Source organism: Myxine glutinosa, chromosome 12 (genome assembly GCF_964187855.1).
Source record: "Myxine glutinosa chromosome 12, kmMyxGlut1.1, whole genome shotgun sequence".
Taxonomy (NCBI): Eukaryota; Metazoa; Chordata; class Myxini; order Myxiniformes; family Myxinidae; genus Myxine; species Myxine glutinosa.
In genome coordinates this window covers 22858593-22882986 of record NC_136272.1, presented here as the reverse complement: position 1 = coordinate 22882986, position 24394 = coordinate 22858593, and the positions used below count along the sequence as shown (strand labels likewise).

Sequence of the window (24394 nt, the reverse complement as noted above, 5' to 3'; positions counted from 1 at the left end):
CCCACGCCTCCTCCCCCCAAGCCCTCTCCCTCCCACACATCTCCCGATGTCCCTGCTCTCAAATGTTGCGTTTGTGTGCTTCCCCTTCTCTCCCCATCTTGTCTACCGCTCCCTCTTTTTATATATTTTGTTTGTCTGTTTGACAAACAGACAAACTGTTTGTTTTTGTCTGTTTGATTATTTTTTTGTGATAAATGTTAGCTCTTTCACGAGCCTCGATTCCGTATACACAGAAGAAAAACAAACAAAAAAAAACAAACTTGGTGGACATGATGGGTGTGTCACAAGGATGAATCGCTTCGATTTTGGTGAGGATCCCGATATGGATACTATAATTTTTAAAGTGATTCTTCACCATTGAGAGGAAGGGACAAAAACTATATTTCAAAACAGTTGTGGACGGGTTTTGACAAAACTTGATAGATGAGTTGAGTAGGTGACAAGAACAGGTCAATTCGATTTTGGTTCAGGTCACGATCCAGATCTGGCCCATCAGTGGGACACAAAACGTAAACTGCTCAACCTGGTGGAGGTATACGCTCTTCCTCGTTCCCGTTTTAGTTTATCGCGTTAAATTGAAGGATCCAAGTTTCTTGTAAGGCAAGCAGCGAGGGGAGAAGAGGAGAGTATCCATAAACAATAAACTGCCATTGTTTGTGTATTGATATGTAGATCGCTCAAATTGTGTGTTGGTGATGCGTTTGGGAATTAAATAATTGAACAGGATGAGGTGAATGACAAATCTTACAATAATAAATAAATAATCCCTTAATCGACTTATTTTCTTTGAAGGTAATATTGTAAAATCACATCTGGTCTTTCTTTGCATCGCCAATTTGGATATTGAAAATAAAATCTTCAAAAAGTGTGATATCACTGCAGACTCGTAGTTATCTGTAAAATAAGTAAATGTAGTGAACTGCACATACTTTTGAAACCAAATGTGAACAGACTTCTCCCTGAGACCACACAAAAGTAACCACCGTGAAACATTATCAACGTCTTTGTGGAGACGTGTTGGAGGCAGAGGTTAACTGTTGCTGTTGCGTTAACACAATCGAGGCTTACCAGACAGGAATGGCAGGTGCAGAGTTTGTCACGCCAGCCAAAAGGCCAGTAAGTGACCGTCGGCTTGGCAGGCTTTTTGAAACACGTCTGCAGGTCGGCAAGCAGACAAGAATTTACAGGCTTCTTATCTTCATCATCTTCGTCATATTCTTCTTTCTTCACAGACTTCAACATCTGGCTCGAAATGTCTCCATTTGACTTTGAGCCATCCTACACACAGTATGGCACAAGGATATAAGACAAAGAAAAAGAATGTTGACACAATTGGCCCAGTACATGGTTTCCTTTTGAGGAAGTATACAATGAGGTATATTTTATAAAAACACTATGAGCAAAAGAGGTGCGATTATAAATCTTCTTCCTTTTGATCAACCACAATTATTCCCACGTTCCTGTGGGGTTGGCCGGGGGAAGTATTTGGCCCAAGTCCTTCAATTACAAACCGGCTGGCCAGGCCTGATGCTCGACGCTACAGGTATGACAGGAATTTGGATTTTGTTCATGATGCCAGCGATAGCTTGCCTACTTTTTCGGGAAGGATGCCGTGGGATCTTTAACTTCTACCAAGTAATACAGGCAGGTGGGTTCCCCAGTCCAATGTCCATCCGCGGGAAGGGATACACATCGATGAATCATCCTGGTACTCATTTTGCCAACCTCTGAAGGATGACAGGCTGAGTCAAACCACCTGGTGTTAATTCAACAACATGACAAGGGCTCAAACTCAGGTTTCAAGCCAGTCACCTTTACTGTAAAGCCAACACCAGTTTGTGTCTGTGATCCGAGTATTATCGGCTAAGTGTTGAGAAGAGAACTCAAAACAGGCTACCTCAAATATTTTCCATAGCAAGATGTTATATTTGGTCGAGACCTTTTTGAAAATAAATAAATAAACGATTAAACAAGAAGACGTCATGCAGAGCACGATACTTGCAAAATCCACCCCCTCCCCAAAAAGAAGGCTTGCCATTGATCCATCAAATTGTCCATTTCATCAAGATTAAAATGTATGATCTTGATCAATGCTCGGGTCAATAGGATGAAAAATGATGATTTTTCAGATGAAAATTGATGATTTTAGAAGTTCGCCCTTGAGTTGACCTTTGACCTCAAAAATAGTTGGTTTCCCTAGTTAGTGACTCAATGTGCAAATAATGTTTAATTTCCAAGTGAATCGGATGAAAAATGGCAATTTTAGAAATTTGACCTCCGGATGACCTTTGGCCTCAAAATCAATAGGCTTCTCAATTGTGACGACCTCTACAACTTGGTGACGTTTCATGACGATCAGTTTAGAATTGTGACCTGTAGGCGATTGACAGACAGAGAAGAATAATAAACGCAACCGACCATTATTATTATTGTAATAATAATAGCAATCATTTGAAATACAATGCCTGAACAAGGTATACGTATTGAACTGAAGTTATTCTGTCAACGTCATTTAAAAGGAATCGAATGCCAATGTATATTGCAATAAAAAAAAAAAAAAAAAAAAATCTGCCAATGTATATTGCAATATAAGCAGATAAACATCGAGCACATAGTTTGCAAAATTCACAGCATTTTGAGCGTACGTCGTCGATGGAGCGATCTGGCGTAGTCGAGCTGCATTCATCATCGGATGTAACCTCGACCTTCACGCTGCAGCTGAGAACGTCCTGTACGTCGGATAATTCCTTCTTCAGTGGCATGACGTTGCCCCTTTTTGACGAGTGAACTGGAATGGTATCGGCTTCATGGTCCATCTTTACAACTGCAGGTACGAGACAACCAAATAGCAGTGTAACAATCAAATACAGTATTACTGTTGAACACACAAAAATGCATGTTTTGAAAACAAATAAAGATCGAATTACAGTAACGCAATCAGTTAATGTTTCCAGTCATCATGATCCCTTCCTTCATCACCACGAGTGGCAAAGCATGATACTTGGTCGCATTTTGTGTAATCTGCTACTCGAATCGGAATGAAAGGATTAAATAGTTCTGCAGTCAAACACATTTCAAACTAGAAGGGCACTCGGTAGAGCGCATACCTCTGCCAGGCTGAACAGTTTACGTTTTGCATCCCACCGATAGGCCGGATCTGGATTCGGACCTGAACCAAAATCTAATCGGCTTGTTCTCGTCACCTAACCAACTCGTCCACCAAGTTTTTTAGTCATAAATCGTCCATAACTTTTTAAAATATCATGTTCTATATCGCTTTTCCCGGTGTGTACCCTGGTTAGAATAGGTACACCGTATCCCTGTGTGTCGTAAGAGGCGACTAAGAGGGTTGGCATCAGGAATGGCATCCGGCCATAAAAACATTGCCTCAAAAAGAGAACCATGACAATTACAACTACATATGGGCAGGGTACAGCCCGAAGTGGAGATCGGTTTCTGAGTTTTGGGACATGGAATGTAGGGACAATGACGGAGAGATCAGGAGAAGTGGTGGAAGTATTGGTCAGAAGAAGAGTGGACATATGTTGTGTGCAGGAGACGAGATGGAAGGGAAGTGGTGTGAGAATGGTGAAGGGTAGGCAGGGACAGAAATACAAGTTTGTGTGGCAAGGGTGCCTGGAGGGTGTGAATGGTGTTGGTGTCCTGTTTTCTGAGGAGTTTGTAGACAGTGTGGTGAGTGTGACTAGAGTGAGTGACAGGTTGATGATGGTGAAAATGATGATTGGAAAGCTCTTGGTGAACGTCATCTCGGGATATGCTCCGCAGGTTGGTCGGAGCGATGAAGAGAAGGACAAGTTCTGGTGTGCGATAGAGAAGCTGATGGAAAACGTGAAAGATGAGGAAGTTGTTGTGGTAGGAGGAGACCTAAATGGACATGTGGGAAGGAGTATGGATGGTTTTGAGGGAGTTCATGGGGGTTATGGATAATTTTGGTGAGGTATGTTGATGGACAAAAGGATCACCGAGGCACTCGGAAACATGGTGGTGGGGTGAGGAAGTTGGAAAGAGGATTGACGAGAAGAGGAAGACGTTCAAGGAGTGGCAGAAGGCGAAGGGTACGGGAGCAGAAAAAGCAGAGCATGAAAGTTATAAGGCAGCCAAGAAGGCTGCAAAGAAAGAGGTAGCAAAGGCGCAGGAGGCATGTAGGAAAATGTGCGGAGAACGCTTGGATTCGGAAGAGGGTCAGAGAGCGGTATTCAGGATTGCAAAGCAGATAGCGAAAGAGAGGTGTGATGTGATGGGGGTGAGTTGCTTGACTGATGAAGTGGGACAAATCGTTGTGGACCCAGATGGAATTAAAGGAAGATGGAAAAGATATATGGAAATGCTGTTGAATACAGAGAATGAATGGGATGGCAACATAGAGAGTAACCCAGTTTTAGGACCGGCAGAGAAGATAACTGAGAAGGAAGTTGAGGAAGCGATAAAAGAAATGAAGAGTAGAAAAGCGGGAGGGCCGACGGGAGTTGTGGGAGATATGTTGAAGTCAGCAGGAAGTTGGGGTGTGAGTAGAATGACAGAGATCTGTAATCTGGTGGTGAAAGAAGGCCGCATTCCAGTGGCTTGGGAACTGAGTACCCTCGTCCCTCTATACAAGGGGAAAGGTGACCCTCTGGAGTGTGGCTCGTACCGAGCGATAAAGTTATTGGAGCATGGAATGAAGGTATTGGAAAGGGTGTTGGAGAGGAGGATAAGGAAGAAAGTGAAGATCGACGAAATGCAGTTTGGATTTATGCCAGGAAGAGGAACGACAGACGCGCTCTTTATTGTGAGGCAGTTGCAGGAGAAGTGCATGGAGAAGAGGAAGAAGTTGTTTCTTGGGTTTGTTGATCTGGAGAAAGCATTCGATAGGGTTCCACGCAAAGTATTGACATGGGCATTGAGGAAGTTAGGAGTGGAGGAATGGTTGATCAGAGTAGTGATGGCAATGTACAAAAGAGCGCGCACAGCTGTAAGGACGAAGGACGGGAACAGTGGTGAGTTTGAGGTGAAGGTGGGAGTGCATCAGGGGTCGGTATCAAGTCCACTACTATTTGTAGCTGTGATGGAGGTGCTGGCTCAGAACGTAAAGGAGGGTTTGCCGTGGGAGTTGTTGTATGCAGATGATCTGGTGTTGATTGCGGAAAGTATGGATGGACTGAAGGAAAAGATGAACAAGTGGAAGGAATGTATGGAGACAAAAGGTCTGAAGGTGAATATAGGAAAGACGAAGGTGATGGCAAGTGGTAAAGCATGTGGTGAGGTGGAAAGACCTGGGAAGTGGCCATGTGCTGTGTGCAGGAAGGGTGTCGGAGTGAACTCCATTCAATGTACAATGTGCGCTGAGTGGGTTCATCAAAAATGTAGTGGTCTGAGAGGGTCATTAACCAGTGTGGCAGCTACATTCAAATGTAAGGTGTGCACGGAGGGAGCTGCAGATGGAGGAAATGTTGAGTTGGATCTTGGAGACGGCGTGAAGCTGGAAGGTGTGAAAACATTTTGCTACCTCGGAGACATGGTGAATAGAGAAGGTGGATCAGACTCGGCAACGGTTGCTAGAGTGAGATGTGCATGGAAGAAGTTTCGGGAACTGAGTGGCATGCTGATGAGGAGGGGAGTGTCGTTGAAGCTGAAGGGAAAGGTGTATGCTGCATGTGTGAGAAGTGTTATGATTTATGGGAGCGAGACATGGGCAATGAACGTAGAGCAGCAACGAAGGCTGGAAAGGGTGGAAATGCGAATGGTTCGGTGGATGTGCGGAGTATCGTTGAGAGAGAGGAAGACAAATGATGAATTGTGAAAGATGATGGGAATAGAGCCTGTGATTGATGCTGTGAAGAGGAACAGGTTGAGATGGTTTGGTCATGTGTTGAGGAAGGATGAAAGTGACTGGTTGAGAAGAGTGATGGAAATGAATGTAGAAGGAAGTAGAGGACGGGGAAGACCGAGAAAGACTTGGCTAAAGATAGTGGAAGAAGAAATGCGGGCAAGGGGGTTAACAAGGAGAGATGCAGAAAATAGGGCAAAATGGAGAAGATTGTCATGGGGACCGCAAGGCTATCCCCTGCTCTAGCAGGGAAAATGGCCGTAAAATGCATGTTGTTGTTGTTGTTGTTGTTGTTCTATATCACTTTTCACCCGATCTCTCAATGGTGAAGATTCACTTAAAATTAAATGATTGTCGTGTCCGAATGCAAATTCAGATCTTCACCAAAATCGAATTGATTCATCCTTGTCACACACCCAACCTGTCCACCAAGTTTCGTCCAAATCCGTCCATAAGTTTTTGAGATATCGTGCTATGTATTGGTTTTAGCAATATCACTCAATGGTGAAGAATCACTTAAAAAATTCTCTGATCCAGATCCGCATTCAAATCTTCATCAAAACTGAAACAATTCTTCCTCGTCACATATACAACCTGTCCATAAAGGTTTGTCCAAATCCGTCCGCAACTTTTTGTGATACTCTGCTATGTATAGTTTTTCGCCCTATCAACCAATGGTGACAAATCGATTAAAAAATAATAGCAGCCGGATGCGAATCTGGATCTTACACCAAAATCTAATCATTTAATCATTTCACCAAATTCTAATCACCTAATTTCGTCCGAATCCATCCACAACTTTTTGAGATATCTTGTTCACAGACAAACAAACAAACAGACAGACAGACAGACAAACAAACAGGGGTGAAAACAACCTCCATCCACCTTCGGTGACGAAGTAAATGAAATCAGTCAAGTTTCTCCATGAATAAAAAAAATTAATGACTATTGAGTTCATAGAACACATTACCCCATGCAGTATTATCTTTTACACCACTTTATTCAACACGTTACATTAGTTCTTCGTGCCTGTTGTTTGTGTCCTCTATGATGTCCTTAAAAACTACAAGTTTCCTGTCTGGAATGATTTTCAATTTTGTTTGACTGCCAGATAGATAGACAGAGTAAAACAATTATCTCACTCCTTTCTGAGCGTGCGTGATCGGGACCAGATTCCGTACAATTTGCCAAATTCAGAGCAAAGGTACTGCTAAACTGCAGGTTCGCGTTCCGATTCATGTTCCACAGTGTTGTAAGGGTGGGGTCCAGCATATGTCTGACCAATGGGTGCACATTTCAAAAATCGACCCCCAACAAGAACCACAACAACAACAATCATGCATAGCCCTTGTAGACTTGCGACATGTCACAGATAAAAAGACTTGGGAGATAGTGTTACACAAGACCTCAACTACATTGGTTATGGAACAGGAAGTGTTCACATGTGATGAGGTGGTCAAACCTGTGCTCAGCCTGAATGAATGAATGAATGAATGATCGTTTTAAGGCCATTTTCCCTGCTAGAGCGGGAGTTAGCCTTGCGGGCCCCATGACAATCATGGTTCCCTGTTTGAGGCAATGTTTTTATTCATTTTATTCATTCACTCAATAGCTCAGCCTATCAAAACAATTTTACCAGGGTACCAGACCAAATGCCTCCTCTTTGTGAAAGGTGCCATGAAAACGTGACATTCACAAGTGAGTAAAACCCACACATGATAGCCGACCAAATGTCTGTCGGGGAGGAGGAAATTTGTTCTTAGGAAACGCACCTCTGGTTGTGGTGAGAAAGGAGGCGCCATTGTGACGTCGCTGGTATCCAGAGTGCCCCAAAAAAGTGATGGTACTTCCCCCAAGCTAAGTGGCTGTGTTTGGCTTATACAAGTCCTGTGTTGTATCTCGGGTATTCGTATGTCCACATGTGTGAGATGTGTGCGTGTTTACCTGCAGACTTGACAGCATAAGCCTCCAAAAACGGGAACTGGCCCATGCAACCGCCGCACACCATCTCTTGATAATCACCAGTTTCAGGTGGTGCCGCGCCGAGATGCTGCAAAACAAATGCACAGCTCGGTTAGCAATGACGCAATCAATTCCCTCCAATAAACCATCGAGTGAATCTAGGGCGCTGTTCAAAATTATATTTTGGGACACGAGATTAGGTCCATTAATGGAATCACAACAAAAAATTTTTCAATTGAGAAGTATCGAATATGCTTACTCGGCCATGGTACCAATCCTCACAGATGATGCACTGAATCATCTCATCGGGAACCTGCAGGTGCCACATGGAATAAAACGTTCTTAGTACGTACCTGGCACAGTTCAACCCAAAACCATTTTCAATCAAAATAGAAGATACTGACTGCATCGATAATGCTCGTGTGTCGTGAGCATATCAAACACTAAACTTACAATAACACTAAACTTACAATAACACGAAACTTACAATCGCAGAAGATCAACCAAAACAATAAGGAGCTGATACCCGAGGCCCCCCACCTTTTGGGTGGTATAAGGAATCGATCTATGTAATATGAAAGCTAAATCTTGAACTGTTTTTGAAATATCGCGTACGCAAGCCAAGTTACAGAGAAGGTTGCAACGGCAACATAATTCAGCCATGTCACGGCCATGATCTAATCAGGTTGTGATAATGTCATAAGGAATAGATAGTCGCAATATGAAAGCTAAATGGTCAACAGATTTTGAAATATCGCGTACACAAAAGTACATCAATCGTGGCCAAAAATATTGGCACCCTTGCACTTTTTTCAAATAACTCACAATTTTCTCTAAAAATATTACTATAATTCACCAAATGTCCGTCCGTCTGTCTGTCTGTCTGTCTGTCTGTGCGAAGGTACCGTAAAAACTGCTGAACCGATCGCAAAGATATTTTGGGTGGATAATCCTGGGATCGCCAGGAGTAAAATAGGCTATTTAGTTTTCCCAATTTCAGCTTTAGTCTCCAGCATTCTCAGGTTTGGACTCATGCATAACATTCGCATAACGTTCATTGTTCTCATTGTGACGACGCACAAATGGCTGCACCCGGGAAAGCAACATGTCTCCATCGATCGCTAACAGATCGATGTCTCCATCGATCTTGCCAAGGCGGTAACAGACGTAACGTTTAATCTCAACATGAGAGAATTCCACATACCGTAGCTATTTGGGCGGTGAATACGCTAACAGATCGCTGTCTCCATCGATCGCTAACAGATCGCTATCTCCATCGATCGCTAACAGATCGCTGTCTCCATCGATCGCTAACAGATCGCTGTCTCCATCGATCTTGCCAAGGCCGTAACAGCTATCGGCTCAAAATCCTTTTAACTGTTGATTTGGTACAGTTACACGTATCGGGAATTTGGTACACGTATCGGGAGTACATACGACATAGCGATTGTGAACATGATTATCGATTCACGATTCACGATCATCACGATCATAGTGTATCGATCACGACTTGAAACACGATGGAATAATATTTACCGATATGAACAGTGATGTGGCTTTTATTGAAATTCTAAAGATACTGTTTAGATTTTGATGATTTGCGTGTGATATGATTCAACGGATGTTTATATGAATCGTTTAAAATAAAAAAACCCTTCAATTTCTGATATTTTGCCATCGCCATATGCAGATTCGCCACGGTCCCACGATCGATGTTTCTATACGTGAACGTTCCCACGATCGATGTTTCTATACGTGAACGTACCCGTTTGTTTGCGAACGGGTACGTTTTTCATGGAAGTCCTTAACGAACTTGCTGTCCATGTCTGACGTGCGACTGAAGGTGCTACAGGAATGTGGAATTTATTGGTTTCATGCTTTAGCATTAGCCTGGTGTTGGGCTAGCGGCTAGGGTGCCAGTTTAGGATACCTAGGATCCTGGGTTCGAATCCCGGTCGATCTCTGAATTAACGCCAGGGGGGTTGACTCAGCCTGTCAACCTTCCGAGGTCGGCAAATTGAGTACCAGTTCACTGGTAATTCCCTGCGTGTCGCAAGAGGGACCAACAGGGTTGGCGGCAGGAAGGGCATCCGGCCGTAAAACATTGCTTCAAAAAGGGGACCAAAAAACAACAACAACAACCACGGTCCCCGAAAAAGGCCAACCCCCACTTGCGGGGGAAAATGGCCCCTAAAGGTTTTTTTTTTTTTTTTTAATGCTTTAGCATTCGCCGTATCTGCATTGCCTGTTTGCTTCTGGCCTCCCACCTGTGCGTATGATTCAACGGATGTTTATATGAATCATTTAAAATTAAAAAAAGCCTTCAATTTATGATATTTTGCCTTTTCATTTGGGCTTCCCAATTGAAGCCCTGCCCATAGGGCGGGCAAGTTGAAATTGATGAAATTGCCCGCCCTATGAAATTGCTAGCAAGTTGAAATTGACAAAAGTATTTGGTTTCCACAATTCTTTATTTCACTGTTAATATTACAGAACCTTTGTTTTTGATTCAGAACTTAATATATCCTTTTAAATCAGAAAATAAAAAGAAATGGCATTGACAAAATTATTGACACCCTCGACTTAATATTTGGTACCAAAGCCTTTGGACAAAATAACTGGTGTCAAGCACTTTTTATATCCATGAATGAGCTTCCTACACCTCTCCACTGGCAGTTTGTCCCACTCTTGTGCAAACTGCTCCAGTTCTCCCAGATTTGAAAGATGCCTCCTCCCAACTGATGTTTTCAGATCTCCCCACAGGTGTTCAATGGGATTAGATTCTGCACTCATTGCTGGCCACTTCAGAACAGTCCAGCGTTTTGTCTGGAACCATTCCTGGGTGCTTTTTAAAGTGTGTTTGGGGTCATTGTCCTGCTGCAAGACCCATGACCTTCGACGGAGACCCAGCTTTCTGACACTGGGTTGAACATTGCGCTCCAAAATGCCTTGGTAATCTCTTGATTTCATGATCCCATGCACACATTCAAGGTATCCAGTGCCAAAGGCAGCACAGCAACCCCAAAACATCACTGAACCTCCTCCATGTTTGACTGTAGGCAAGGTGTTCTTTTCTTTGAAGGCTTCATTTTGTTTTCTGTAAACATAGAGATGACGTGCTTTACCAAAAAGCTCTAATTTGGTCTCATCTGTCCACAGAAAGGTTTTTGCTTGTTCAGGTGTGTTTTGGCAAACTTCAGTCAGGCTTTATTATGTTTCTCTCTCGACAGTGGGGTCATCCTGGGTCTCCGACCACAGGACCCCCTTTCATTGAGTTGGTGACGGATGGTGTGAGTTGAAACTGTCGTACCTTGTCTGAAGGTCGGCTCGAATCTGTTTGGCAGTTGATCGAGGTGCTTTCTCCACCATTCGAAAAATCCTTCACTACAATCTTCGATCAAGTTTTCTCTTGCGGCCACGTCCAGGGAGGTTGGCTACAGTGCCATGGACCTTAAACTTCCTGATAACATTGCGTACAGTGGATCAGAGGAACATCAAAGTCTCTGGAGATGGACTTGTAGCCTTGAGGTTGTCCATGCTTGGCTACAATCTTGTCTGAAATCCTCAGACAATTCTCTGGTTTTCTTTCTATTCTGCATGCTCATTGCGGTACACACAGTGACACAAAACAGCAGAACGACTCCTTTTGTCTATTGAAACTGGTTCAATGAGTCATTTTTATATTGCAGGCACCTGTAACTCACCACAGGTGAGTTCAATTCCAAAGTAAAGGAGAATCACCTGCTCAAAATCTAATTATTTCTAACAACTTCTAAAAGGAGCCAATAATATTGTCCGGGCCATTTTAGGATTTCTGTGTGGAATAAGCTAAGATTTAGTAATTTTTTCAGCTTTTTTTGTTTTGTTCCACTGCAAACAAAAGAAATACATTTGTGGATACCAAACGATTTTTTAATTTCAACAATTTTCTGGGAGAAATGGTGCATTATTTGAAAAAAGTGCAAGGGTGCCAATATTTTTGGCCACGACTGTATGATCGGTCATTCAGAGCTCATTTTTTATGCTTGCTCACTCTGACCCTGTCTAATTAGATAATTATTTACTTTTCTTCAGGGAGGTAGGAGGAGCTAATGTACCTGGACCAAAAGATCTGGTCTACTGTACGGTTGACTCAATAATAATCATCATCATGTTTCGGCCGTTTCCATGCTTGCATGTGCAAGCCAAGGTTGCCAATGTCCTCACTAATAATGCAACTGAGAATGTTCAATAAAGGTCTACGGATGGTCCATGGAAAGGCAGTGTAAACCAATTTTCCCCCAAACAGAGAAAAACAAAAAGACGAAACCAGGAAGTCGCAGGGATTGGCTCATGTTGAGTCAATGGCACGTATTATTAAAATACAATGCGTAGCATGTTAATGTTACGGTTAATGTTGTTAATATCTGCAGTTTTGCAGCACCATGTGGATGAACAAACTGCAGTAGTTAGCATCTCTGCTTAATGTTTGACTCCAGGTTTAGGCTAGCACTGAAATAATCACCCACAACCTGTACCTTTAGAGTCATGGTGGGCCACACATGACCAGCTTGTGTTCCCGCAATGCATCTCCTTGTGGCACCCCTGGTTTTGCAATTTACAAGAAGCAAATTGTCCACAAGATCCTATATGTTCGATCCTTGATGACATTCTTAATGTTGATATAATATAATTAATTATATATGCAGACTCTGCTGCTGGTTGCTTCATTGCTGGGAGCACTGATGTACCGCTAATGCTGTGCACCCCTATAGGTTTGGGCAGGATTTTGCAACATGTTCAGGGTGCCGGCGACAGCTTGCCTGCTCTTCAGAAAGGACACCGTGGGATCTTTGACATCCAACAACAAATGCCGGCAGATGGAGCACCCAGTTTAACGTCCATCCGAGGGACGGCACTCACATTGATGAAGCACCCTGCCTGTGAAACATCACGAAGACAGTTTATAGCTGGGTCGGGATTCAAACCCAGGCTAGCTAGACAGCTTAGAGCTGAGTGTGCGTACCTCTAGAGTCTAGAGCCTCCACCATCCTGCTAAGCCCTCAATTTAAATTAAACATACTAGCAACGGTACCCGCCCTATGGGCAGGGCTTCAATTGGGAAGCCCAAATAAAAAGGCAAAATATCAGAAATTGAAGGTTTTTTTTCATTTTAAACGATTCACATAAACATCCGTTGAATCATATCACACGCAAATCATCAAAATCTAAACAGTATCTTTAGAATTTCAATAAAAGCCACATCACTGTTCATATCGGTAAATATTATTCCATCGTGTTTCAAATCGTGATCGATACACTGTGATCGTGATGATCTTGATCGTGAATCGTGTTCACAATCGCTATGTTGTATGTACTCCCGATACGTTTACCAAATTCCCGATACGTGTCACTGTACCAAATCAACAGTTAAAAGGATTTTGAGCCGATAGCTGTTACGGCCTTGGCAAGATCGATGGAGACAGCGATCTGTTAGCGATCGATGGAGACAGCGATCTGTTAGTGATCGATGGAGACAGCGATCTGTTAGCGATCGATGGAGACAGCGATCTGTTAGCGTAGTCACCGCCCAAATAGCTACGGTATGTGGAATTCTCTCATGTTGAGATTAAACGTTACGGCTGTTACGGCCTTGGCAAGATCGATGGAGACAGCGTTTATTATACTTTTAATGAAGGACAGTCTCAAGCCCCAGGCCCCATCATGGATGGGGCTCAGCGGTTTACCCGAGCCTGACGGCGAAGGGCAAGGTACACGCTGGCCCGTCCAGTGTAGCGCGCGTGCGGCCCCGGACATCGAATGAATGAATGAATGAATGAATGAATGAATAGTCCAGTGTGGCGTGCGGCCCTGGACATCGAAGGGCATTAAACGTTCATTAAACATTAAACGTTCATTAAAGGATTACGAAACGAAAAACATTACGAAATTACGTTCACACCGTCACGGCAAACACTGCCGTGAACACATACATTGTCACAATGAGAACATCGTCATAATGAACGTTATGCGATCGCAAATGTTATGCGGGAGTCCAAACCTAAGAATGCTGGAGACCAAAGCTGAAATTGGAAAAACTAAATAGCCTATTTTACTTCTGGAGATCCCAGGATCACCCACCAAAAATATCGTTTTAATCGGTTGAGCCGTTTTTGCGGTACCTTCGAACAGATGGACGGACATTTGGTGAATTATAGTAAGATATCATTTTTGGATTTTAATTGCGGTAAAGGGGGCCTTGCGGCCCTTGGAGCTGTTTGAGGGCCAGACTTTTGGCCATATTATTCACTTAGATTGGCAGCCACCGCTTCCAAGGGCCGTTTATAGTTAACGTGAAGTCAGATCGGTTTTCAGATAACTTATAAACTTTAGATCATTAAAGAAATGCATTAACCCGTTGAAAAATGACGGCAATGTGCCTTAATGTTCCCAGAAACGAACGCTCAATTGCTTCACAAATCACTTAGACATCAGCGCTTGATCAAGTCAAACAGACAACGCAAAAGATGGCTGTGTAGCTTTCAAACCTCGTCATCCTGGTCAGGGTAGGGTCTGTCACAAATGCAGTATAAGCCTTCAAAGTTGTGGTTGTACTTGTTTTCTTTGTTGATGGGGTCTTTGTCCTGAAATAAGAAGGTGGGCACGTTCTCCACCCATCCTGGCACCGATTAAAGGAAACGAGCCGGTAAACTAGATCTATGGGAGAAAAGTAAATTAATTAATAAATAAACTCACCTCGTACAGTTTGCAGGTCATGTCTGGGAACTTGCTGTTGCCACAATCACAACGAAAGTTTCTATAAAGCCATTTAGGTGGTGGGAATTGGGAGGAAACACATTTGCCAGGGTGACGTGTTAATATTTATTCCAGAAAGGTATAGAGAAGTCAATAGTTCTTTAACTTACAATTACTAATGTAAATCAGAGGAGACTACATACAATACATACAAAGAAAAAGGGCATGGGTGTGTGGAGGCTAACAGAGAGGGCCAAAACTTCTGCAAGCCTTTTTGGTATGTAATAAATAGATGGCATAATTAATTAATTTACATGTCGGGCAGGGACGTTGAAAGATGGAACGTCGGTTGTCGTGGTGGGTTCATCGCGTGCTTTTAATAAATAAATAAACAACCCACACATCCTACGACAGCAGAGGGTCAAATCGGCCTATCGGTGCACAGACCTCTTGGTGTACAGTTCGTGCAGGTCGTGTCCCTCGTGACACGTGTAGCTGCACGCGAGACACATCCCTGCAGGGACAGCACCACGTGGCGTGCACGTGACGCATGCGTACAAAGCCTGGCGCTTCGCAAAGCCCTGGGGGCAGATAACACATTAGATCAGATCAGATCATTCGGCGAAGGACACGAGAAGTCGAAACATTCGTTTTGCTCCTGATTATTAAACAAACTTATTCCTGTGTAACGAATCACTCCCGAACAAAGAGCAAGTTTCCCGCCAGAACGGACACGCCAGAGCAACGTATGCACAAGTCGTTTTCTGATCGCCATTTTTTTCATCTGGCAAATCCCAAAAGTAGGAAAACCGATAAACGAGAGGAAGAGAGAGAGACACAAACAAAGAAGGCACGGGCCGGGGCGGTGTACTTAACGTACGTCCGTGTACGAACAACGTTCCGAGTCGCTGGCGCCCAGCACGGCGGTCGCCTCATTCTCCAGCTCTTCGTCCTCTTTAATCACGTCCACCAAAGACACGATCGTGTCTCCGGCATCTTCCTGCGCATAGTCGTCGGTTCCTTGCTCGCTGAGAATATCCTTCGCATCTTCTTCCTCTTCTTGGCGTCGCCGCTTCTGCCCGAATCCGTTCTGCGCCATTTCTTGCCTTTCTTGTCGCGTCGACGATCCTGAACGCGCGATTCGCAGACGAACGGTTGAAAGCGCCGGTTACTGAGAGACTTCGCCGTTAATCGTCGAGACGATGTCCGACAGGTCAAACGTACGAGGTGTTTGTGAGGAGCTAAGCTAAACGGACGGGGTGCGGGAGGCGTGGTCGCAGTGATGACGTCGATGACGCGCCGGAAGTAGTTCCTGCGGGGTCGGCGCAGCAATGGCGGCGCCCGGGATTCGCGGCGTACTGCAGACCGGCGACGGGAAACGCGTGGAGCTGGTCGTTCCCTCCGGTGGTACCCTGCGAGATCTCGCTGGAGCTGTGAGGCGGTTCAAGGGAGAGGTGTCCGCGGTCTTAGGACAACTTGTGGAGGAGGTGGCAGCACCGGATGCAGCTGGAGGTTCGAATACTCCGTTTTTTAATTCTATTTTTCTTAATATATTTTATATTATCGACGATACTGGTACCCGACTGCAAAGCCGCAATGAGCCGGCGAAGCCCAAGCCTCTTGCCACTATTTTACCCATCACGATGGCATCAGTAGGTAGTAGAGTCCCTGTATATAGAGAGTTGTGTCAACTCAAATTTGGACGCCATTTTGTGTCTAAGTGTGTCGGATTAGATATACATGTAATAATAATAATAATTCATTTATTTTGTATAGCGCTTTTCCAGAAGCCCAAAGGCGCTTTGACAGAGTGGAAAACATAATGCATAACAATACATGAAAACAACAATTGCAAAAAGACAAGAATCAAGAAAACAAACAGCAGCGATATACGGCATATATATAAGACAAGAATCAAAAAGACAAGACAAGAATCAATAGGGAAATATTTAAAGCAAAAGGAGGGAGAAGGAGAAGAGATAGTCAGGGGTTAAATGCTGTGGGTTGAATGTTGAATGCAGCGTTGAACAGGTGGGTCTTTAGTGATGTTTTGAATGTGGTGAGTGAGGAGGAGTCTCTGATGGTGTGAGGTAGTGAGTTCCAGAGGGTGGGAGCAGCGATGGAGAAGGCCCTGTCCCCCCAGGATCTGAATTTGGTCCGGATGGAGGGGGTCAGGAGGTTGGTACCAGCAGAGCGGAGGTTGCGGGTGGGAGTGTGTCTGGAGAGGAGGTCAGCCAGGTAGGATGGGGCCAGGTTATGGAGGGCTTTGTATGTCAAGAGGAGGATTTTGTACTGGATTCTCTGGGGGATGGGGAGCCAGTGAAGCTTGTAAAGGACGGGGGTGATGTGGTCACGGGTCCGGGAATGAGTGAGTAGACGGGCAGCGGAGTTCTGAATGTATTGGAGTTTATTGGTGATTTTTGAGGGTGAACCATAGAGGAGGCTATTGCAGTAGTCCAGACGGGAGGTGATGAAGGCGTGGATGAGGGTTTCTGCAGCCGTGGAGGAGAGGGATGAGCGGAGACGGGCAATGTTTTTCAGGTGAAAGAAGGCTGACTTTGTGATCTGTTTAGTGTATTTGTCGAAGGAAAGGGTTTGGTCAAAGATGACGCCAAGATTCCGGATGTGAGGGGAGGTGGATACTGGGATACCGTCGATGTTGAGGGCAAAGTTATGGGTGGATTTTGTGAGCGTTTTTGGGCCAATGATGATTATTTCAGATTTATCACAGTTAAGCTTGAGGAAGTTGATTTGAAGCCAGGATTTTATTTCAGTGATGCAGTTTGTCAGGATAGAGTGGGTGTCGGTGGAGACGGACTTGGTGGAGATGAAAAGCTGGATGTCATCGGCGAAGCAGTGGAATTGGAGACCATGACGGCGGATTAAGTGACCGAGCGGGGACAGGTAAAGGATGAAGAGGAGGGGGCCAAGAACTGAACCTTGGGGGACACCTTGGGGGAGGGGAGCAGTGGGGGATTTGCAGTTATTGATGGAGATGAACTGGCATCTGTCAGAGAGGTATGATTTAATCCAAGAGAGGGCAGTGCCGGTGACGTTAAAGGTGGATTCAAGTCGGGTGAGGAGGATAGTGTGATCGATGGTGTCAAAGGCAGCGCTGAGGTCGAGGAGGACGAGAATGTTGAGGTTGCCAGCGTCAGAGGAGAGGAGAAGGTCGTTGGTGATTTTGAGGAGAGCAGTTTCAGTACTGTGGTTGGAGCGGAATCCGGATTGGAATGTTTCATACAAGTTATTGGCAGAGAGATGATGTTTGAGTTGAGTGGCTACAGCGCGTTCCAAAACTTTTGACAGAAAGGGTAGGTTGGAGATGGGTCTGAAGTTGTTTAGGGTGTCAGGGTTTAGACCAGGTTTTTTTTAGAATGGGGGTAACAGCAGCAATTTTGAGGGAAGGTGGGACGATGCCTGTAGACAGGGAGGAGTTTATTGTTGCAATGATAAGTGGAGAGAGAGCAGGGAGGGAGGCTTTGACAAAGCTGGAGGGGATGGGGTCAAGAGTGCAGGTGGCAGTTTTCATTCCTATGAGGAGTTCAGAGAGGTCAGTAGGAGAGATTGGGGAGAACCGAGACAGGGGATGGCAGGACAAGGGGGGGCAGGTGGTTGGAGGGGGAGCGGGTGCGGCGGTGGTCAAGCTGTTGTAGATGTTGTCAATTTTGCGTTGGAAGAAAGAGAGGAAGGAGATGCAGTTGTCTACTGTGAATGACTGGGTGGTGGTGTTCAGGGGGCGGAGGAGTTTGTTTATTGTCGAGAAGAGTGCTTTTGGGTTTCCGGAGCCAGAGTGGATAATTTGAGAGTAGTAGGCAGAGCGGGCGCGGGAGAGGGCATCTTTGTAGTGTTGTATGTGGTCCTTGTAGGCTTGGGAGTGAACTGTGAGACCCGTTTTATTGCGGAGTCTTTCAAGTTGGCGAGCACGAGTTTTCATCAGGTGGAGTTCAGGGGTAAACCAGGGAGCAGAATGGGTGAAAGAAACTGTTTTGGTTTTTACAGGCGCAAGCTGGTCAAGGCAGGAGGAGAGAGTGTGGTTGTAGTAGTCAGTGAGGTCGGAAGGGGTGTGGAGGTCAATGAAGGGAGAAGTGGACATTTTTTCAGAGAGGGTGGATGAGAATGAGGTAGGTGAAAGAGCGTTTAGCTTACGGAAGTTGATTGTGCGATAATGCCTTGGTGTTGGGGCGGGGATGTTGATGGTCAGAGTGATGGCTAAGTGGTCAGAGAGGGTGAGGTCGGAGCCATAGAGATGGTGCAAATTTAATCCAGTGGAGCAGACAAGGTCCAAAATGTGACCACGGATATGGGTAGGAAAGTCGACATGTTGAGTGAGGTTAAAGCAGGTGAGTAAATCAGTGAAGTCAGTGGTTATTGTGGAGTCAGTGGAGTCCATGTGGATATTGAAATCACCAAGGAGGAGGATTGAGGGGGAGAGGGAACATAGCTGGGTCAGAAAGTAGGAGAAGTCAGACAGGAATGATGGGTGTGGTTTGGGAGGGCGGTAGACGACAGCCATGACTGACTGCGTGTGACCAGAGAGTTTTAAAGCCAGGTGTTCAAATGATGGAGCAGATGAGATGGAGATGAGGTTGGTCTTGATGTCTTGACGGTGGATAACGGCAATTCCACCACCTCGGCCCTCCGAGCGTGGTTTATTGACGTAGGAATATCCATTGGGTGTGGTGAGGTTGAGTGTGTAGTAGTCCAGAGGTTGTTGCCAGGTTTCGGTGAGACAGAGAAAGTCCAGTTTGTTATCCAGGATGTATTCGTTCAGGATGAGGCATTTATTGTTGAGGGACCGGGTGTTGAACAGGGTGAGCTTGATGTTGTTTTGAACAGCAGGGATGAATTCAGGTGATTTAGCCAGGGTTCGTAGGCAAGAGGTGCGATCGTGTGGGTTGCTGTGACCAGGTGCGCTGGGACGAAGAGTGAGAGTGCGCTGAGCCGACCAGAGGACGGGGATGGAGTGACCTGATTGCAAATAAACAAACTTGCGACCGGAGCCACGGTGAATGTACCTGGGTCGTCGGAGGAGTCCATTTGATTTGATGGCAGAGATGCATGATGGGGTGGAGCGGGTATTGAGCAGAAGAAGCCTTGCGGCGGAGTACTTCAGAGCCATGCCAGGCAGGAGCGAAGGGACGAGTACGAGGCCAAGGTCGAGGAGGCAAAGCGGCAAACGCAGCGGCAAACGCAGCGGCAAACGACTGCAGCCGCTAATCAAGACCACAGCGGCAAACAAGGCCACAAAGACCACAAGGCCACCGGCAAACAAGGCCACGGCCACAAACAACGGGAGCGGGCCTTTCGATTCCGTATTCCGTACCATCAAAAGCAGATTCCGTTATCCAGCCGGAGAACACGCGGCACGTGCGGGTGTGAAAAGGCAGGACAGGTGTGAGATGTCAGGTCAGAAAAGTAGAAGCAGACCCTGTACATCCATCCAGTCGGAGAAGCGGCGAATATGCAACGCCAGCGTCCTCTCGCAACCGAACCCGGAAGTTCGCGATTGTACATTCGTACAATGTACATTGTACAATGTACATTCGCGATATGGGGTGATATATTCTAAGCCTGCTAAAAAAATTTTTACTACACATATTTAGTCTTATTATTACATACAGGTGATATTTGTTTTGTCAAAAACTCAGCTATTGCCGTGAAAAAGACCTGTGGGGTGATATTAAAAGTGGTATGGCAATGCATATTACAAGCCAACACTGCATATAAGAGCTAACATTATAAGTAAGACAAACCAATGCTGTCGTTCTCTGAATTTTAATAACTTTTAGAAAGGAGTGTGGGCATATCCAATATTTTTTAAAGGGTGCCGAGAGCAATTCCGGTGTAGGACTTCCAGCCGACATATAGTCTAACACACTTAAAACAAATTCTGTACGTGGTATTGCCATATTTCTATAGTGTACAACTTTAGTTTTATCGACATTTATATTCAATTTCCATTGTAATGATTTAACAAGCTGCAAGTCAGCTTCTGTCTCTGACATAAGGAAAACGTCATCGGCATCTAGTAAGATTGAAACGTTCATTTATTACTACACCCTTGCCCAGAACTCTGATGGATATTGCCTGATCGATTAATATGTTTCATAGCTGGCGACTTAATTAACACTTAATTTTCGACTGCGCCAAGCCGTAATTAAACAGAGAAAAAACTTTTAAAAATACCTCAGTGTGCACGGTTCGTCTAGTCAAACAGATATGGAAAAGCACAGATAAGACGTCGTATTCACCATAACTTGTTTAATTTCACCAGGAACACGATGAGGCCAACACAGTAAACATTCAGTGCAAAACTTGGTTCATACATTCAGTACAGAACATGATTCATACATTCAGACCGTAAGAAAACTCTGCCCGTAATACAACACTCTGACCAGACCAACACTTCATCCCACTACGTTCACTCCTCACAAGTGAAACTCATCACTACTCCGTTCACTCCTCACAAGTGAGACTCATCACTACTCCGTTCACTCCTCACAAGTGAGACTCATCACTACTCCGTTCACTCCTCACAAGTGACTCATCACTGCTCCGTTCATTCCTCACAAGTGAGACTCATCACTACTCCGTTCACTCCTCACAAGTGAGACTCATCACAACTCCGTTCACTCCTCACAAGTGAGACTAATCACTACCCTGTTCACTCCTCACAAGTGAGACACCATCACTACTCCGTTCACTTCTCACAAGTGACTCATCACTGCTCCGTTCATTCCTCACAAGTGAGACTCATCACTACTCCGTTCACTCCTCACAAGTGAAACTCATCACCACTCCGTTCACTCCTCACAAGTGAAACTCATCACTACTCCGACAAGTAAAGACTTGAATCGCTTTCCGATCGCTTTCCAGCTCTTTCGTCTGACTTTCGCTTCCCAAATTTGTCTCCTGACTTTATCACTTGGAAATCTATACATCTTATATTTCCCAGATTGGTTTGAACAACCAAAAGCAGAACAACCAGTCATTTTGTTTGGCAATAAACAACATTCCCGTACCAAGCTGACGTTCACGCACGGTGAAGTTAGACACAAAATGGCGCCACGAAATCACGTGACCAGAAATCTCGGGTCAGCGCATGGCGCAACTCTCTTTATACAGGGACTCTAGTTGGTAGTAGGTACAGTAGGTGTTGTAGGTGTAGTAGGTGTAGTAGGCACCATTTGCATTCTGGATGAGATTAAAATTGATAAAATTTCCTTCTTGATTAATTCGGTGAATTCCGTCTCAACTTCGGATATTTCCGGCCGTGAAAAAGTATTCCCTACGGCCGCGAGATTTCTAAAAACGAATTCTTCGTCAATTTTAGAATATTTGACGCCGTTTTCAGCCTCAAACGCGGTAATAAGATTTTTTGAAATATTTTTTCAAATGCTCGAATCTCATTGGTTCCGGTGTTTGGTGACGATTTTCGTTGAAGATAACCAGGGACCGTGCGGGCTGAGGTTGGTCTTAAAGTATTTTAATTACAAATTAGAGGTGCATAAGATTGTGAATCAAACAAAGACGGGTGAAACAAACTCCTATTGAACTTTTTCTCAATTTTTGTTATGCATACTTCCACATCCGCAAGATGGCGGCCTCCATGGAGCGATTTGGTGCGTCAAAGCTTCGAAATTCTCAAAGGATTCAGCAAAATCTGGCTTTTCAACATAATACGTATGCGTTCATTCACAACACCGGCTTCGCCGGCTATTATTAAATACGACTCGAAATCTTAAATTGGAATGTTTCTCTAAAAATGTTTTTCCAAGTTTCGCCAATATTGGCGGTTGTACAGGTCATTTTGAATCGGGGTTTGCATTATACCTGACCACGAGAGCAGGTAAACACTCTCCACGCTCCTCCCACATCTTGCTTACGTTTCTTTCAGGACGATCATCCTCACCTCTTTCTCTCAATAATCCTTCCTCGCTGGAATTGTCCTCTTCCCACCTGGGGTGTGTCCCATTACCCATCAGCCAAGTGGATTAAGCACTCAAGCAAGCACTCCATGAAGGATCGGCCGACTTAGCAAGCGCTAGCTAGCTGCTTGGTAATTGAACACACCTGTGCTAATCTATAAACATAAATTCCTTTTGTCTCGATCAAATTTGAACCACTCTCGTACTTTCGTTGATACATTGAATATTAAGTATGGTGGATAATGTGAAGCATGTTCTTTTAAATAATGCCAAATGATATAGAGGCATCCAAGGCACTTAATCGACCAGCAAGCTGCTTTGTTATTAATCTAACGGCAAAACTGAGTTTGTGAGACAATACAGTTTGGCTTTGTACAAAAGTCAGCAATCGGCATCAATCCAGGAAACTTTTTGGGTGCATGGGGCTGGCAGGATAGTGTTACTGAATTATAGTCATGAATTGCAAAACAGAAAAGTTTGTGTTTGCAGTGTAAACTTTCCAAAAGCCATCAGAATGAAGGTTTTTTTTGGAGATTACCAAGTTGAAATTGTTTTATTTCTGAAAGGTTATTTCTTCTATCGCAGCACAAGGAAAAGCTGAGGAGAGTGAGGAAGATGAGGAAGAAAAAAACGGGGAAGATAAAGGCAGTGGGAGGCAGGACTGTGGGCTCAACAGTCCAGCAAAGAAAAAGAAGAAGAAGATGTGTTGTGCATAATAGGATTTTGCAGTCTTGTGCAGGTCTGCTTAAAAAATGAATTAATTTATTTTTATGCTGTGAATGACTACTTGTCGGTATTGACACAGATGGTAAAATAAATATATTGCAAGGGTAAGAGTTATTAACCCAAGTGAAAAAGTATCATAAATGACTTCAATTGATGGAAATGCAAGCACCTCTATTCAACCACAAATTTTTTTTGTTTCAAGTCGAGGCTTGTGGAAGATTGAGAACACTGAACGGATCAGGCCGTTCTTTTTGGGTGCATGGGGCTGGCAGGATAGTGTATAGGTATGCATACTAGCATCTGTGCTGTCTGGCTTTGGTGTCAATCTTAGCCTATCTATGAACTGCTGTTTTACAGGCAGAGTAATGCAACAATGTGTGCCATCCCTCCGATGGACGTTAAACTGGGCATCCTGTCTGTCAGCATTAGTTTGTGGACGTTGACGACCCCATGGTGTCCTTCGCGAAGAGTAGGAGAGCTATCGCCAGCGCCCTGGCCACATTTATAATTCCTGCTCTAACCTACAGGAGGCACTGCATCAGCGGCACTGCGATGCCCCCAAAAGAACTGATGCTAATCCGCAGCCATGTGTTGCGTATGACGACGACATTGGAAGTTGCCAGTCTTTATTTGTTTGTACTGTACATGGCAGCTTGAACAATATTTTTTATATAAAATGGTGTATTTCATTTGGCACAACTACAATCCCTGTTTTTGAAAATAATTTTTTAAAGTGGTTTTCAAATTAATATTTTCCTTAAAAATATCTGTTGCAAACCTGAAACGTGGAATCATGTTATAAGTTTAGTTAAATTATGACAATGTCCAATCGATTACCTTTTCTAAATAAAAACAAACTCCCATCTTACCTTTTAAAACTATGAACAACTCGTAATACAATCGATCAATTCAATGTCCCCACAACAAAGATGCCAAATAGCCCGGTGATGGCTTAACGGTTAAGTGGCTGGCTTAAGATCCGAGGGTCTTGAGTTCAAGCCCTTGTTGTGCCATTGAATTAACACCAGGCGGGTCGACTCAGCCTGCCATCCCTCCTAGGTCGGCAAAATTGAGTACCAGTTAGCTGATAACGTGGCATTGCATCAGCGGCACAGCCGCACCCCCTGGAAATGATGCAGCCAAGCTACCACAGGCTGCCTACGAATAAAGAAAACAAAGATGCCAAAATGAATAAAAAGTGTTTCATCTGCAA

General features: G+C 44.4%; 1 protein-coding gene and 1 long non-coding RNA gene across 3 annotated transcripts in view; one reads left to right on the top strand and one right to left on the bottom strand.

The window, feature by feature from the left end:
- The window catches only part of UBR7 (ubiquitin protein ligase E3 component n-recognin 7), a 21831-nt gene extending 6000 nt beyond the window's left edge, over window positions 1-15831 (bottom strand). The window contains exons 1-8 of one of the 2 annotated variants that reach the window (XM_068133074.2): window positions 15405-15831; window positions 14972-15105; window positions 14525-14585; window positions 14317-14412; window positions 8049-8102; window positions 7772-7877; window positions 2646-2824; window positions 1069-1278 (exon numbers count right to left, since the gene is read on the bottom strand). In XM_068133074.2, the coding sequence (XP_067989175.1) occupies window positions 1069-1278; window positions 2646-2824; window positions 7772-7877; window positions 8049-8102; window positions 14317-14412; window positions 14525-14585; window positions 14972-15105; window positions 15405-15623 (1059 nt within the window). In that variant the 5' untranslated portion in view covers window positions 15624-15831. Of the gene's footprint in view, window positions 1-1068; window positions 1279-2645; window positions 2831-7771; window positions 7878-8048; window positions 8103-14316; window positions 14413-14524; window positions 14586-14971; window positions 15106-15404 lie in introns of both variants that reach the window. The other variant, XM_078766570.1, reaches the window with a different exon arrangement.
- On the top strand, window positions 15818-24394 carry LOC137438117 (uncharacterized). The gene is made up of 3 exons (XR_010986653.2): window positions 15818-16036; window positions 23041-23194; window positions 23539-24394. It is a non-coding gene; the product is annotated as an uncharacterized LOC137438117 (long non-coding RNA).